The sequence below is a fragment of the Sceloporus occidentalis genome, unplaced genomic scaffold, assembly GCF_023333645.1.
Source record: "Sceloporus occidentalis isolate IW3139 unplaced genomic scaffold, rSceOcc1.0.p SCAF_1, whole genome shotgun sequence".
Taxonomy (NCBI): Eukaryota; Metazoa; Chordata; class Lepidosauria; order Squamata; family Phrynosomatidae; genus Sceloporus; species Sceloporus occidentalis.
Window position 1 is genome coordinate 168,625,050 of NW_028316981.1, and position 17,455 is coordinate 168,642,504.

Sequence of the window (17,455 nt, forward strand, 5' to 3'; positions counted from 1 at the left end):
ATCTTATATGAAACTGAAAGCCTGTTCTCCTCACTCTCTCATCTAATTCTTTAAAATATATGTTATCACTTCCAAATAACTCCTTACTGCCAGGAGGGACCACAATTTCACCTGAACTGGACTGACATTTATAAGACTGCTGAAATATTAACACCCACATTTGCAACTTGGGCCAATGAGAAGTTGGTCCAGGTGTAATTTTCAAAAAGTGACTGAAGTATCTCTCAACACAGGACTCTAGGTCTTGCCTACATTCCAAAGGATCAAACTATGGGCTTCTCAGAGTGCCAAAGAACCAGGCATTCAGCCTCCATTGTGGATAAACAAAAATTCAACCTAATTTTAAATAAACAGTGCTGTTACCAGCTGTCCCTTACCTTCTGCCTGGCCTGCTGACCCCTCAGTTTTTGATGGTGTTGTAAGTTTCTTCCGTCTATGTTTCTTTCTGTCAATCATAGGGGAAGGAGGTGGGTCTTTGCCACCACTGCCAGGACTGGATAGCCCTTCTGCAGCCAGAGCCACCTCTATAGAAATATGTGGGAAAAGAGATCACTTGGCTGATGACGAATCCTTTTCCCTTACATCACAGGAGTTGCAGCTTTTCTGCCTCATGGGCACCTTCTGGGTCCATGTTCAACTTACCAGCCTTGGAGGATGACACAGAGCGCTGCAGGCGCTCAGGTTTGCCCAAGAGCTTGATTGCTGGGTCAGCTGGAGGATTCAGCAATCCTGGACTAGGGCTAGCTGCAGAGAATAAAAACAACAGACTTAGGAAGAGGCTTTCATTCAGGACATTGGCATACCTAGCCTGGTGTTGCCTACCTTGGCAACCTGTAGTACTCCAAAGATTTACACAGGTTCCCCCCAACCCCAAATGCCCAGCCATTCTACCAGAGGTCCTTTTAGATGCAGAAGCTGGAAATTCAACTACCTTTTCTACATGCAAAGCATAGGGATGGAGGTAAGGCAAGGCTTGCAATGGTATCTCAGTTTTCCAAAGTTTGGTAAGAGAAAAGTCGCACTACATTCCAACTGAAGCAGTTTCTATATCAGTATAAGTGTCTAGCTTCTGGACCTGAATCTAAAGTTTTACTGAACATAGTTTCACCTCAAAGTGTTGATGGGGAGAGGTCTCATAGAATAAAAGGGGAATGGGAACCATCACTGGACTTGTCCTCCTTCCCTCCTTCTGCCTATTTCCCAATGCAATGGCAACTGGTAGGACTCTCTGTAAAGACCACCAGATGATGGACACTATTTTCCTCCCCCCAAAAATCTGATGAAGATTGTATGGCAGAGATGGGGAACCAGATATTTTGGACTTGAACTCCCAGATGCACTAGCCAGCATAGTCAATGGTAATAAAATCTGGGAACTGCTGTCTAAAACATCTGGTTATTTCACCTCTGTTCCATAAAAGATGAAGAAGTAATCATATTGGTGGAAAACAGACCAGAGTTGTGAAGAGCTCTATGTCCATCACTGGTAAGCACCATGGAATTCTGGGTGGACATTTACACTTGGCTTCAGTCTCTACAAAGCAAAATGTTATGGGTTACTGGCATCCTCTAGGGGTCACTGTTGGGCCATGCGACACAGAATTTCCCAAACTGGATCAAGAGAACACACTCAGCTCTCCAGGTCTGTGAATTAAAGCCTGGATGTTTACTTGCTTTAGCAAATACTCCAATGTGACTTGACACCGCCAGGAATTTCTGTACAAAATTCAATTTGTTTAATAAGTTAAGCAAATTGCCCACAGCTAAAATCCATTGGATTTTAATTCAATTTCTTTTTCTTTTGACTCTAGCTTTTTCTCATGGTTCCGATGGGAGAGGAAATCCAAATATATTGTGCAATTCATTAGCTGCAATTTTGTGAGAAGAAAACGTTGTAAAGATGCCCGTTTTTGGAGCTGGTATCCCTTATGGCAGGCCGACACAATTAATAATCTATCTACCAGTCATGTACAGCAGACAATGGTGACGGTGGGTTCCATAAGCCAGCCTTGTAGATAACCACTTGCCTGATCACTTGTGGTAAAAAGTATGAGCAGGTGTCAAAATAGGGAAGCCTTACTGGAGGTAGCTCTTTTTATTTTAAGGCAGAAATGCTTAACAGGATAATATGGGGCAATATGAAGAATTTATTTGCAAGATTGCAACAAACCTCCCAATTTTGCCACCCACTTATGGTAGCAGAAATTAGGGGAAGAGATGTCAGGAATTTGGTAGACTATCACATGTTAGCCAAAGCTAACAAAATGAAATTCAAGACAGAGAAATGTAAGGTACTGCACTTAGGGCGGAAAAATGAAATGCACAGATATAGGATGGGGGACACCTGGCTGAATGAAACTACGTGTGAACGGGATCTAGGAGTCCAAGTAGACCACAGGTTGAACATAAGTCAACAGTGTGATGCGACAGTTAAAAAGGCCAATGCAATTTTAAGCAGCATCAATAGAAGTATAGTGTCTACCAAGGGAAGTAATAGTGCCACTCTATTCTGCTCTGGTCAGGCCTCACCTGGAATATTGTGTCCAGTTCTGGGCATCACAATTTAAAAAGGATATTGAGAAACTGGAGGGTGTCCAAAGGAGGGCGACTAAAATGGTGAAGGGTCTGGAAACCATGCCCTACGAGGAACGACTTAGGGAGCTGGGGATGTTTAGCCTGGAGAAGAGAAAGTTAAGAGGTGCTATGATAACCCTGTTTAAATATTTGAAGGGATGTCATATTAAGGAGGGAACTAGCTTGTCTTCTGATTCTCCAGAGACGAGGACCCGGAGCAATGGATACAAGCTCCAGGAAAAGAGATTCCACTTCAACATTAGGAAGAACTTCCTGACAGTTCCGGACAGGGATGCTTTGATTTGGATTTCCTGCATGGCAAGGGGTTGGACTGGATGGCCCTTGCAGTCTCTTCCAACTCTATTATTCTATGATTCTATGTGGCTGATGTGTTGTTGAGTCACAAGTGATGTACAAACAGGTCTTCCTTACCTAGCAAGTGAATGACCTGTTTAAATTCTGTATTGTAAGAGCAGAGCTGAACAGAGCTTCACTATTGGTTTGTTTTCAATTTTATGATTTTAAATTCTTAACCTGTTTTATGTAGTATGTACATCTCACACATCTGACTGCATTATATGGACTCATCTGTTACATATGCTTTGTTATTTATGTCTTTAATTATTATATATTATTACACTGCATTGTAAATTCGGTGTGCATTTTTAAATTTTCTTCATTCTTTATTAACTTTTAGTGAAGTGGTTGACTTTTTTTGTTGTCTATTTCTGTAGCAGTAGAATATATCTATATACTAACAGGGCTATTTCAAATATCTTGCATGTAAAGAGGTTTTTAAAGTGTGATACAAAGATTGTCCTATGTTACAATTAAACACATATCCATTTCACATTATATTCACGTAGTATGGACAAACTGCCCAATAACAACTTGCCAACATGCGTACAAGCAGTGAAAATGATACACATTCAGCCATTACACAGGACAACATAGATTTCTGTCTCCTTCTTACTCCTCTCCAATTTGGAAGCACTTTCCATAATGGTAACATGTCATGCTTGAGCCCATAGTTTAAAAACATCATCTGTTGGTTTGTGTAAGATTTTTCTGTTACGTTATTCTTGACTGTTACTAATTAAAGTTATATAAAAGTGTGACCACATCCACATCAGAGTGCAAAGTGTTAGGGGACCAGGGAAAGAGAAAAGTGTGAGAATTCTTCCTTCTCGTCTCTCCCAACTTACTTTAATTTCATAAAAGAGAATTACCAATAAAAAAAAATACAGGGCATCTAAGTGTGAATTACACACACACCCCTACTAAGGGAAACAAACATCTTGCAGCATTTCTTCCACGGCAAAGCTCCAAATGTCTGAAGTCCAATTGGTACTACAGTAATGTCAGGGTCTCATACCACAAGGATAATCTCTGACACTCTCTGTTGGCCACATTGGCAGAGGATTGTTGTGGACAGTCTCCATAGTAATGTCCATGATCCCCAGGGAGGTGAGGCACTGGTGAAAGACAACTTTCCACCTGAGACTCAGTGTGGTGCAACAGAGAGAATGTAGGATGCAGTCTGCAAGGAACTATGTCCAAATCTCCATGAGACACCTCTGAGACAATCACCTTCTTTCAATAGTGCCTGCCAACAACACAACAGGGATTGACCTTATTACCCCATACTCTGAGCTCCTTCAAGGACAGGTGGAATATAAATATTGTTATCATCATTACATTCACCCTCTGCAACAATCAAATGACAGAACCCACAGATGTTACCACTGTGGCATGGGACTTGACCTTAATGAAGCATATGTCATTCTAGAAGTCAACAGCGCCACAGTGCTAACATACGAACTGCAAACAACAATGTCCAAGACCTCCTTGCAACCACAAAACACATATAAGGTAACTTGAGGCCATATTAACTTTTGCATAAAAATCACTCAGAGAATGATCTCACAAAGATTTCTCATAGCGAAAGGGCATAAATATGTATGTATGTATCTTTAAAGAAACATACATCACTTCAGTGCGTGTTGTTTTATTTCCATCAGCGAAAGAGACGGCCTTCCAAATATTTTTGGACTGCAATTCCCCATACCCATTGGCCATGCTTGCCAGGGTCTAATGGGACCCAGCAATATTTGGATAGCTAACAGGTTTCCTATTCTTTACTGCAACACAGCAGTAGCACTCCAAAAATACAAGCTCTTCTGTCCATACTGTGTATATACAAGAACTGAAGTGGGGAGAAGGTTCCCAAATACATCGAGGGATGTAGCAGGAGATATCTGAAGGCAAAGCTTCATGTGTTCAAGATATAGTGACTCCAGGCAGGATATGAAGACCAGAAAACATTGTGGAGAATACGCAACCCTAAGAAAATAATTATACCAGCTCCAGGTTCAGTGTGTTTTTGCATAAATACATCTGGGAAGAAGGCTTGTCCAGAAGGCTTGTCCAGGGAGGAAGGGTTTGGGGGATCCCATAGCTTATGCTTTTTATTCTTACCTCAAGCCAAAGAGCAACACATGCCTGTCAAAATACTGCCTATCCAAGGTACTGTTAAGCTTTTTTTTTTTTTTAATGCCAGATTTCATTACAGTTCTTCTATCTCTCTTTTTAGCTCCTGATACAGGTGGGAGATGGAAGCCAACATAATAAATAAATTTAAAAACATTAAAATACATGGTGTAGTTGGGACTATGACTCTGGAGGCCAAGGTTGGGACTATGACTCTGGAGGCCAAGGTTAATCCTCACTCGGCCATGGAAACTTAATCAGTGACCTCGGACAAGTCATACTCTCTCAGCCTCAGTGGAAGGCAAAGGCAAATCCTTTCTGAACAAATCTTGCCAAATCTTGATAGGTTCACCTCAGAGTCGCCATAAGTTGGAAATTACTTGAAGGCATACAACAACAACAGCATAGGCAGGAGTGACTTTTTTAAGAAAAAAGAAAGATAGGAGGGAGTGACTTACAGCTTGTGTCCCCAACTCCGACACTGCTCACATCTTTAACCAAGCCATTGATGCTTGAGGAGGCCCCACAGGCTGAAATGGCTCTCGGTGGGCGTTTGCCAGGCACCTTGACAGTGGTACGGAGTAAATCCATTTCTTTGCCATGTGTACTATGGATATAATCCTGGAGAGGCATGAGAAGCAGGTAGGAGAAAGCATAGGAGGCTGTCAACTATACCGTTATCCTTTTCTTAACCTGGAATTACTAGTATGCTTGTTTCCACCCTCTCAGTTGCTAAGGTGCTCTTGAATCTGCATTACTTTTCTATGTATGTACAGTGGGCCCTTGGTATCTGCTGGAGCTTGGTTCTAGGACCACCACCCCCATGGATACCAAAACCTATGGATGCTCACGTCTCATTATATACAATGGTGCAATAAAATGTCCCATATATAAAATGGCAAAATCAAGGTTTGCTTTTTTGGGAATTTTAAAAAAAATATTTTCAAGCCATGGATGGTTACTCTATGAATGCAGTATCTGTGAATACAGAGGACCAACTGTAATTAAAGAATGGGGAGAAGGCCACCCTTTAACCACAATAAACTGAATGTTGTAGTGGTTTAAGTGTGTAATAGCAGGAGTGTAGATCATGGCTCTTACCCTTGCTCTAACATACTGAAACCATCCCAGCAGTGTTGGGATGGTTTAGGTTGTTCAACTGAAATGTGGCTGCACAGCAACTCCCATGAGCCCTAGCCAGCATAACAATGCTGAGAAATTATGGGAGTTCATCTGTAACATCTGGAGGGACATATTTCTCCATCCCTATGTTGTGAGGAAGTTACTCTGCACTAATAATAATGATTATTCTCCTCTTCTGTGCAATCATTGTCATACCTAGATACTCTATTAGCTGTGGTCAAGCTGGCTGGGGAAAATGGCAATTTTGCCCAAGATATCTGGAAAGCCACTAACACTACAGGATTCTAGTACCTCCTTCACTGTCGGACATTCTAATTTTGGGCAAGGCCAACAACTCCTGGCACAGTCTGGGGGAAAATCACCCAGCTACAGCCAAAAACAATGTACACAGCAGCATATAAAACCAAAAAAATCCCACGTATTGGTATTGGCAGTGCACTGACCACTTTTCACATTTAAAAGAAACAATCACAGACAGTTGATTCATCCAAAGTTCTGGAGGCTTTTATCTTCAATTGTAATATGTACAATATAATACAGAATACACACACACACACACACACCTCTGACTTCTAATCAACTCTAAAGTCTGCTTCACAGCTACAAACTAACTCACAGTAGGTCACAATAACAACCTGCTGTTCCAACAATCACTCACAACCAACAACTGAACCTTCCAACTGTCAATTGTCAATCAAAATATTTTTCTGTTGTCTAAAGGCATATTACACCAATACTCACTGCCTGCCAGAAAAGCAGTTAATCCCTGAATACTGTCTGCTGCTGAATGCAATGAACCAGCTCATAGCATCACCCACACATCTCCTCATGAGGAGGTCAATCTAAAATGTATAGTTTTCCCATTCTAAGCCAGACCATCCACCAATCACATGCTGCTCTGTTGATGTTGCACTTACATTAATGCTGGGGTGGTAGAAGAGAAGCCCGTTGCTGGACAGAGTCACATATTTTTTCTTCCACTCCTTATTTAAGGAGTTGCCGCTTCGTTTCAGCAAAAAGCTCTAATGAGAGAAAAAGAGAGGCAGTGAGAGTTTAGGATTCTTAGGCTTTTGACACAAAGTACGGATAGCCCTACCATTAGGCAGAGTGAGGCAGCTGCCTCAGGAGGCTGACTTTAAGTGCCATGAAAGTGCAGCATTTTTATGTTTTTCTTGTTCTGTTTTTACTGCCAGGTAAGTGCATCTGGGATTTTCTCCGTCAGATGCCAGAATAACATGGCTGGCCTTTGATACTATACCCCTTGATTTGGGACAGGAAGGCAGGGACATCTGCATCAAGCTGTAAATTATCCTATAAGAGGGTCAGCCCTGGCTAGTACTTGGATGGGGTGCACCAAGGAATACCAGCTGCTATAGCCTATATTTCAGGAAGGTAATGGCAATCCACCCCTGAGTATTCCCTCCCTAAGTAAACCCTAAGAAATTCACAGGGTCATCAAACAACTTGAAGGCATGTTCACACACTTGAGTGTGTATGCACACATACAAAGTCCTTCACCAGTTTTAGAGGACTGACATACAGCTATCACAGTTACAGGATTCACCTGCTTGATGGGTATGGCACGGCCACTTCCAGTGTTTTCACCTCTGCTGTCCAAGCTTCGCTTCTCGGTATCACTCCCTCTGCGATTCTACAGAAAAGATATAAAGACAGGTGAGAGATAATTGTCCAGGTACAATTTATTATTGTATGACAACAAACAAGTAGTTTATAAGTATATTCCTCTTCTGTGTCCCCTTAGTGGTGGCAAGACATTGGCTATGGACAGGAGAGAGGGCCTTCTCAGCTGTGGGGCCCTATTTGTGGAATACTCTTTCCTTGAAGGCCTGGCTAATGCCAACATTGGTGTTTGTTTCAGTATCAGGACAAGACATCGTTTTTACTGAAGCTTTTGAGGTCTAATTTACCCTTAAGCACAAGCATGGTTTTAATGCTTTTAGCCTTCTTAAGCACTTTTCAATGGTTTGAATTCTTTAATGCTGTTTTTATCTTGTATAAATTATTTATCAACTTCAATTTGGACTTGTTTAAATTGTTTACATTTTTTAAAAAAAATCTGTTTGCCATCCTGAGGTTTTATAATAAAATAGGATATAAGTAAAAATCAATCAATCAATCAATAAATGGTAGCCACCAAGGCTATTTACATTTGCTTTGTCCTCCAAGAGAGGAATGCATCTGGAGTCCATGAGAGAAAACACAGGAGAGAGTGCAAGAGAGAAATGTGCAAAGACATGCTGCCTTTTATAAAATGCATTGGTACCCTACTTGTGGCAACCACAGCAAACAAATGTCCTCACAGCAGTTTTGCGTTTTTCCTCTGTCGTTCTATAGTTGAAGGTTCCTTTTGTACAGATTCACACACACACACACATGCACCCACCCACCCTTCCCTGGTTTGCCCTCCACACTCCCCAATGTTGGTGGAATCCCACAGAACTCACAGCAAAAAGGCTGGTTCGTCGTTTTGTCCCCCGGTGTAAGGAGCTTGGTGTACCAATGATAGCTGAGGCCTCGCTACGCAGCTCCCGGTGGCTGATGTTGGGTGTAGAAGGCAGAGATGAGGAGTAGTCACTCGTGTGACCACCATTACTTGCCTAAAAAAGAATCGAGGGAGAATTATGCCAGCCCCTTGGCCAAAGAAACATGACAGAGCTGACACTGGATGCAGTGCTAGAATTGCTCACAGACATCCACACACTCAGACTGCAGGCAGTGGTGGATGGATGCTTTGTGTGTTTGAATGAAAACAACACAAGGGTGGGGAGGGGAATACAGCCTGTAGAAAACTAGCATTCAAAGGAAGGACAAGGCTAGAATCTTTCTCCCAGATGTCTAGCTTTCTATGTGGAAGGAAATAGAGAGGAGTGCTCTGGCAGGCTCTGCCACCAAGCCTGATAGACCACTCCTCTTCAGCTGGCCTTGCTAATGTTGCACCAAACATACACTTCAGGTGTTTGGGCAGCTAGGCAGGCTAGTCCCCCTACTTCCCTTCAGGAAGGAATGCACTAAGGCACCTTCCTTCCCAACTGGCTGGTCCCTAAGTCCCTTTCCACCCTCTTCAGCAGTGCTACTGCACAGGGAGTTTTAAATATTTGGGAAGGGAGTGGAATGCCTTGGCATCAAACTGTTATTGGTCCTTCCAAGACCCTTGCATCATTTGCAACCCCAAAGCATAAAGAAGTCTCTCCCCAATTTTTGCAACTGGGCCAGAATGGGAGAATGGGGAGGAGCTGTTATTCAGTGCATACGTTTCCACCCACCGGTGTGGAGACAGCTGAATGGCTGGGTGTGCTGGGCAGAGATTTGCAAGATGCCAGGAGTTGCTGCTGTTTCTTCATATTCACAATCTTCTGGGCAACTGGAGTGGACAAAGGAGAAAGCCACAGATAAGTCATGGGGCTCAGAACCTTTGCCTAGAGCCCACAAACAGAGATTAGAGTTTGATTGTAACTTCCACAAAACCCACAGGGTGACACATACAGTCATCCAAGCTACACAGATGGGACACTGTGTATGTCCCATCTCACCAAATTCTTCCACAAGGATCAAGATAGACCCTGTCTTTGCTGTGCAGATGAGATGGCGCCAAAGAGGTGGAATAAACTCATAGCATTAATCCCACTCATGCAGTCACATCACTCTTATATGCTCCTCTATAATGTACAGTCACAATGTGTACTGCAAGCAAGTCCTCCAACAACTTAGTAAATGGATGAAGGGATATTAGTGCTTCCCAGGCTATCTGATGTGAGAGACTGACAATTATTGTTTTTCCAACAAGACAGGAACCAACACTAAATTTGTTCTCATTGGGTATAATTGCGTCTTTCTTCCCTTGGAAATTTTTCATGAACTGGCAACCACTGGGTCAAAGACTGGCTGAGGTCCAAGAACCAGCACTTTGAGTTGCACTGCTCTAATCCAAGCAGATACGAGGAGCAATCCAAGAAAGACTCCTTAAAACAGTAGACTCACTGTTAATCCATCCCAGGATTGCATAATCTTAAACACTTGGACATAAATTAATTTCCATTTCAACCAGAGAATTGGATGAAGAGACAGTGTCTGTTATTCAGTGCCCTACCTCTGCTGCAGCCAGTTCAGTGTAGGCAGAAACTAGTCCAGGAACCAAGCCCACCACACATCAGAAGCTGCTTGCCTCACCAACTGCTTGGCAAAAGCTCATTCCTTGAGAACATCAGAGGCTGTCGCAAGTCCACCCCTTCCTCTCTAGCCCTTGACATGGAATTCAAAGGCCAACTCTCCCAGTCTTGGCCTCACACATATGCTCATCAGGAAACTCATTGTCTTCCTGGATATCTATTACATCTTTTTTATGACCAGAACAGCTTGATTGTTTATTCATTTTATTTTATTTTACTTACCAGTATATCTGTTATATATCTGTTTCCCCCAGCACAGGATTAAAAGCAGTTTACAACAAGTTAAAACAATGTACATCTAAACAACTATTAATACAAAATAGAAATTAAATAAATAAATAAATAAATCTGTTTTAAAACACAAGTTAAAACAATTTAAAAACACATAAAACATAATGCAAAGATTTGACGTTCTAATATCAGAATGAGAATATACAACAGCAATTCTTACAAAATAAGTAAACCAATAAAATGCACTACATAGGCAGAAGTATATGTAAAATTAGCACACATTCCCACATTCTCCCTGGACACTTTGCTTGCAGGAGCCATCCCATTTGCAAGAGACTGTGCATATAGGTTGTGCACTGAGTGGGGAGTATGTAGATCTCCAGATATTGCTGGCTTGAAACTCTAGTCACCCCAAGCCAGCGTGGAAAGATGGAAGTTGAAGGCCATAAACATCTGGAAGGCCAGACTTTCCCTGTTGTACACACATTAATATGTGTGTGCATATGTGCCAATCACACATAATGTTCTGAACCACTGAAGTACAGAGATATTACCTCTTGCCCCACCTCATACAAAGTCTACCTATTGAAGAAAACTGTATATTTACTATTACGTAGGCCACGAAATGAGTTTTCCCTTGGCTTCTTGAGCGTTTTTGTTGTTATGAAATGCAGGCCTGCTCCCCTTCTTTCTTCCCCCTCAAAAAACATGCCTTAGGAAAAAACTCACCTTCACTGAAAACCCGGTCAACATTGAGTCCATAAGTAGCACATGTCTCATAGTAGAGACAGCGGCGCATTTCTGTGCACAGAGCCCGGGCTCGGGAATCCTCAATCACACGTGGGTTGCTAGCGCTGATTTTATCTGAGGCAGGAAAAAATAGAAGAAAAGATGCTCTTCCACTTTTCAGATGGACAGAAATCCCTTGAAATCGAAAGGACTTATTTTTCAGTAAATATGCACAGGATTAGGATGTAACAATTATTATTCTGACCTAGTAGCATGCATTCATTTCATTTACACAAAAACAGATTTTCCTGTAGTTGTGCTGTTTTCATTCTCTAGCCCTTTTCAATAAATGTAATTGGGGGGAAAAAAACCACAGATTGAGAACTGGCCTCATTTTTACAGCTGTTTAAATTATTATTAAATGGTTTAAATTAATCCAAATATGGAGTGTTTCCTTTTCCATTAAAGCTATGAATACTTGCCCAACACAGTCTAATGCTGAACTGGTTTTCAGTCTTTGCTGCTACCTGTTGCCTCTGCCTGGTCTCTTGATTCCTGACCTCAGCTGGCCTCTTCATTCTGCTCCAGCCCTTTGCATCAACACCCTGACCCAGCTGGACAGATGACCTCGTAATCAGTAAACCTGTCTGGATTTAACTTGGCTTCAATGCAACCTGGATGAGCCCCTGCGGCTGCCCTGAGTCTTGGATGAAATCCAACATAGGCTTACCTGACGGTATCACCACTGTTCCAGTGTCTGGCAAATGCTAACAGAGTGCTAGGTCACTGCTAAGAGCCCAGAGATGGACCTGAACAGCAGTGGAATCCTCCAGCTCTAAGTGAGGGTTTTAGTCCTTCAGAACAACCAAGAATGTACATATGTAACCTGTAACTGTATTACACACTTGCAAGAATTGGTATTAGGCTATTTCTAATTGATGACTGGTTTGAAATTGTGTGGGCAGAAGGTAAGAAACCACAGAAGGGAAAAGTTGGCCCTCCAGTGGTGAAAAGGGGGAAGGATCTTTGTATCATTCACAGCTCCTCTTAGTAGAAACAGAAACAATTTCAATATGTCAAAATTTTGAGCACAGAATTGCAACCATTTTTGTAGAAGTGTGAAATGAAAAGATATAAAATCCACCCACTCCTAAGCTAACCCCAACTATTAGTACAAGAAAGAAAGAAAATAAAACATTAACACTAGCCCTGGAGAAGACTAAAGAGGAAAATCAAAAGCCAGGAGATGCCTCTATTTGAAGGTTCTGCCTACCTTTCCGCAACCTTACTCAAAGCATTTCCACTTGATTTCAGAATTTATGTAACCACCTCTTCTTGGCAGCTCTTGGAGCAAGCCATGCCTCCACTCAGAGCAAATTTTCTGTATGAAGGTCTCTTTCCCCACTCACCCTGAGTGCCCACAAGTGCAAGCGCCATGTCTGAGACTGCACGGTAGTTCGTAAGGAGCCCATAGTACTGAGTCAGCTCTTGGAAACTGGCTTCATTCTCCAGACTGAAGACAAAGATGACGGCATCTGCCCAGTTTGCAAACTGCAACAGAGGTGGAATGGAAGAGGGAGAGACAAATCAAGCCAGACAGTTCTTTGAGGAAAGGCAGTATTAGTTCAGGGTGGAACAAACAAGATAAGGGGATAATACTACATCAAGCTGTTCCCATAAGTAACCAAATCCAACTATACAGGCCAATGCCAATTATACTAAAAAGAAAACACTGGAGAACTTCTAACCATGCTAGGTTTTTACTTCAGGCTGTCCACAATTAGTTCTTTGTAGCTCTGCTTAGAGTCAAGTGAGGCATGATAGGGACAGTCAGATTTGTTTAATCTATAAAGCACATAGGAATAAGGACCAATGTCCCAATTTCAGGAAGAAAGAGGTGTACAGGTGAGGGGACTCCCCTTCTTTTCTTCCCTGTTCCATTGCCCAAGGTGGTTTTGTCTCAACTCAGCTTATTTATCAGAACTGGGATAAGAATTCCTGTGACAAATACAGTGGCAAGTGGCAAATACAGTGAAGGAGGCTTCAGCTCTCCTCAATTCTGCTTCCCTTCGGAAGTAAAAATAGACTCACACCCACAATCCCCATGTTTTACATGAATGATCCAGACAAGTGAGTGACAGTTGTACCCTCTCACCCCATCCCCATGACTAGTTTGACTTGTAGATGAGAGAGCTCCCTTCAGAATTTATTGGGTTAAATGCAAGCCAAGAATGTGGTCTTTTCATAGATTCAGCACAACCTCAAATAGGCTGTGGTTTTCACCTTCTGTAATCTCTAAATTGTTCAGTGTCTGACAGACAATGAGCAAGAGGAGTAAAAGAACAGCTGCCCCACACAAACAGTCCAAAACTTGAGCTTATATGGAGGATCAAATGTGTAAGACTTCTTGCCCTTGCAACTGCATACAGTACTCAGGTCAGTTGAGAAACTGAGGCATGTATTTGTCATCCTACATCTTCTTTTTTGAGAGGAAAGAGTCAGATGAAGTACACTATGGCGGGTTACAAACCGCCACTTACGACGCACTCCGTGCGTGCTAGGGTTAGGAAGGGGTGTGGTAGGGTTAGGAAGAGTCGCCCCTTCCTAACCGGCCCCGGCCCCAACACGCGCAGAGCACGTTGTAAATGGCGGCGCCCATCCATATGGGCGCCGCCGTTTTGACGTCTTGGACGCATAGCGTCCAGACGTGTCGCAGCGGAAGTGACGCCGCAAAGGCGCGCTTCGCCCCTCACAGCACCACTTCTGTGTTTTGAAAAGGAGCGCCATTTCGGCGCTCCTTTTTCACTGCGCCGGGAAGCCTCGCGGTCTGGCCGCTGGGGCTTCCCTCCGCAACGAATGGCGGCGGCGGGAGAACAGCCGCTTGAAGGCGGTCTGTAACCCGCCTAAGATGCATACAAATTTCCACACGGAAATGGTATGGAGAGTGAAGAGCACACCCTATTCTCCATCTGGTGCACTGCCATACTAGTGCAGTAAATGTCTGCAGTGGACCACAGGTTCACATGAGAACTAAATATTATGTACAGTATTGCAACACAGTTCCTTCCTTCCTTCCTTCCTTCCTTCCTTCCTTCCTTCCTTCCTTCCTTCCAGCCAAGGACTTCATTCCCTTGTGGGTAGCCTTCTGGGGGTTGCAGGTGAGTGATGGCTGGGACTACCTGCATTCACATTGATGGCTACTGTTTTGTCATAGATTCTGGACAATGGACAAGCATTACCTTGGCATCTGGAGGCCCCGCTTCCTCTCGAATCAGCAGGAGATGGCTCTGCCCATCCACCACCACTTCCTTCTTGAACTGCCCCCCTGAAAACAGAGAAGGACAAAGTAGCAGCGAGGAAGAGCTGAATCACCAAATTACCTTTGAGCTACCCCTTCAATGGAATGATCCAAGGGGGAAAAAAACAGTCCACAGCCCAGCTAACAAGACAGCTGAAACCTGAGATAGGAGGGAGAAGGCATTCAATGGTTCAGAAAAATAAAATTAAAAAGGGTCTTATGTAAGTCCCATCAAAGAACATAATACTGAACTAGAGGAGATGAGTGATCTGTTCAAGGGCTTAAGCTTACTGACTGGGGTCTAATGTCAAGAAGTAGAAATGGGGCCCATTTTGAGTGTAAGACCAAGGACGGGGATGGGGAAGGCAATGGCAAGGCGGCCTGACTTGATGGAGTCTCAGGAAGGTTTCTTCCAGCTCACTGGTAGCCCTCTGATTACAGATAAGCCAGCTTCCTTGTTGCATATCTAGTAAAAAATAGAAAGGTTCCCTCTAACTGTCTCCCATTCCTAAGCTGTGTGAGCAAAGGAAAATTTCTGAGAGGAGATAAAAGAGCATAGATCTGGGGAGAGAGAGAGAGGGGCTCTCACCTTCGGTAGGTTCGAGACCCAAGTAGGAACCAGTCAAATAGCGATGAACAAGTGCAGACTTCCCACTCTTTATGGTCCCAAGGATGCCCTAGGGAGGAAATCAATCAGTGTTTCACACACAATATTCACACATTGTTAAATCACACAAATCAGTGGATGAACTTTGCATAGAGTATTTTGGGATGCCTCCTCAGAGCTTAAAGTCACACTTACCATCATCACTTTTGGGGCCAGAATTCAGAGAAGGCATGAGAGACCCCTCATAACAGATGCCCTTATCAGATGAGTCTGGAACTGGGGGTCTTCAGCACTGGGCGGTTCGAATTCACGTTATTTCGCACAATACCATCATACCTGGGAGCCCCTCCGAGTTGGCATGATTCAAATTGGCCAATACGCATTCGCGCGAAGTGCATTCAGTGCAGAATGTTTTGTCACACCGGTGCTCAACATGAGGATTGGCCGATTCGTATCGGCCCCCTCGCACATGCTCAGTGGTGCCCTGCATGGGTTGCGACCTTAAACACTTCCGGGGTGAAAGGGGAGGTCACGTCATGACAGCCCGGTAAACAGCTGGAGAGCCAGCTCATGCACATTAACAATCGCGATACAACGTGCCCTCTCTACATTCCTCTCTGTTTCCTCTCTACATTCCTGCTTGGTTTTAACGTTACCATGACCTTCCCTTGCAACAAATTAGCAATGCCCGGTTGTACGTGTGTGTGTGTGAGTGTGTGAATATGTATTCTGGGGGGGGGGGGGGAGGACCAGTTCCAGCGGCTGTCAAAGAGGCTGGATGGCCATCTAAGTAAATGGGGATGCTTTTTTCCTCCTCCTCCTCCCGGCTTGGGAGCCAGCATAAGCTGCATCCCAAGAAGGGAACAGGCGCGGGGCCGCTAGAATCGCGGCGATCGCCGCCGTTCCAGCGGCCCCCGCGCCTCTTCCCTTCTTGAGATGCAGCCTATGCTGGCTCCCAAGCCGGGAGGAGGAGGAGGAGGCTGCCGGAACCACGATTCCAGCGGCCCCCCGCGCCTCTTCCCTTCTTGGGATGCAGCTTATGCTGGCTCCCAAGCCGGGAGGAGGAGGAGGAGACCGCTGGAACCGCCCCCCCCCCCCGCTTCCCTGGAACCGGCAAGAGGAAAGACCCACCGGAAGTTAAAATTGGAATCTGGGGGTCTTGCGATGGAATTCAGGATTGGGTAGTCACACCAGAGCCATTCACACTGAGATCGAACAGAGCCCCAATCCAGGATATTGCCAATCCCCTTATCAGCGCACTGGCCAACACGCTCCAAAAAGAGGAGCCAGTACGCATTCAGTTTGGCATCTCGCGCATTCACGTGAGTTCGGATTGGGCCATTCGAATGCTGGTATGATGGTATTGTGCGAAATAACGTGAATTCGAACCGCCCAGTGCTGAAGACCCCCAGTTCCAGACTCATCTGATAAGGGCTAGAGATTCCTGAGTGGGGAAGAACAGACCAACATCTTTGATCTGCTTCACTTCCAGGTGTTCAGAGCTGGGATAAATTACTTTTTGGACTACAACTCTCACAGGTATAATCTGTACTTCAGAAATAATGTAGTTTGACATGGCTTTGATTTGGATTTCCTGCATGGCAGGGGGTTGGACTGGATGGCCCTCGTGGTCTCTTCCAACTCTACAATTCTATGATTCTATGATTTAGCTGTCATGGCTAAATGCTATGGATTCGTAGGATTTGTAGTCTGTTGTGGCACCACAGCTTTCTGATAGGGGAGGCTAAATATCTCACAGAACTAAAAATTCCAGACTTCCATAGCATTGAGCCATGGCAGGTAAAACCAATGTCAAACTGAATTATTTTTGCAGTGCAGATTAGACCATAGTTCCCCAGCCAAGATGGCTTCCCACAGCTCTCATCTGTTTTTATCTGATTTATAAAAAATGCACAATTTTTAAATTTGATAATCTCCACAGTTTTCTCCTTACCCCAGTGCCCTTATTAACTTCAGGGACATTAGCAGCAGTGTCTTACGCCTTTCTTGTATTCCTGTCTCAGAAATCTTGGCATGCCTGTGAGAGTTCTTTCCTATTTTCTGTTACTTTTAATGATGTATTTCCTAGCAGCCTCCCCTTTTTTCCCCTTCTGGCAAACTCCTATCTGGAACATTTCACTATGAAACTTGGGCAACAAACAAAAACACTTTTCAAGTCTTGAGGCATCTAGCCCAA

General features: G+C 43.8%; 1 protein-coding gene across 2 annotated transcripts in view; it reads right to left on the minus strand.

The window, feature by feature from the left end:
• LOC149322693 (arf-GAP with GTPase, ANK repeat and PH domain-containing protein 1-like) overlaps positions 1 to 17,455 on the minus strand; it is an 88,161-nt gene that overhangs the window by 18,724 nt on the left and 51,982 nt on the right. For both annotated transcript variants that reach the window (XM_089481679.1, XM_089481678.1), the window contains exons 3-13: positions 15,241 to 15,328; positions 14,593 to 14,678; positions 12,763 to 12,904; positions 11,354 to 11,488; positions 9,491 to 9,588; positions 8,672 to 8,824; positions 7,771 to 7,857; positions 7,124 to 7,228; positions 5,522 to 5,684; positions 643 to 744; positions 378 to 524 (exon numbers count right to left, since the gene is read on the minus strand). In XM_089481679.1, coding sequence (XP_089337805.1) covers positions 378 to 524; positions 643 to 744; positions 5,522 to 5,684; positions 7,124 to 7,228; positions 7,771 to 7,857; positions 8,672 to 8,824; positions 9,491 to 9,588; positions 11,354 to 11,488; positions 12,763 to 12,904; positions 14,593 to 14,678; positions 15,241 to 15,328 — 1,306 coding nt within the window. The remainder of the gene's footprint in view (positions 1 to 377; positions 525 to 642; positions 745 to 5,521; positions 5,685 to 7,123; positions 7,229 to 7,770; positions 7,858 to 8,671; positions 8,825 to 9,490; positions 9,589 to 11,353; positions 11,489 to 12,762; positions 12,905 to 14,592; positions 14,679 to 15,240; positions 15,329 to 17,455) is intronic.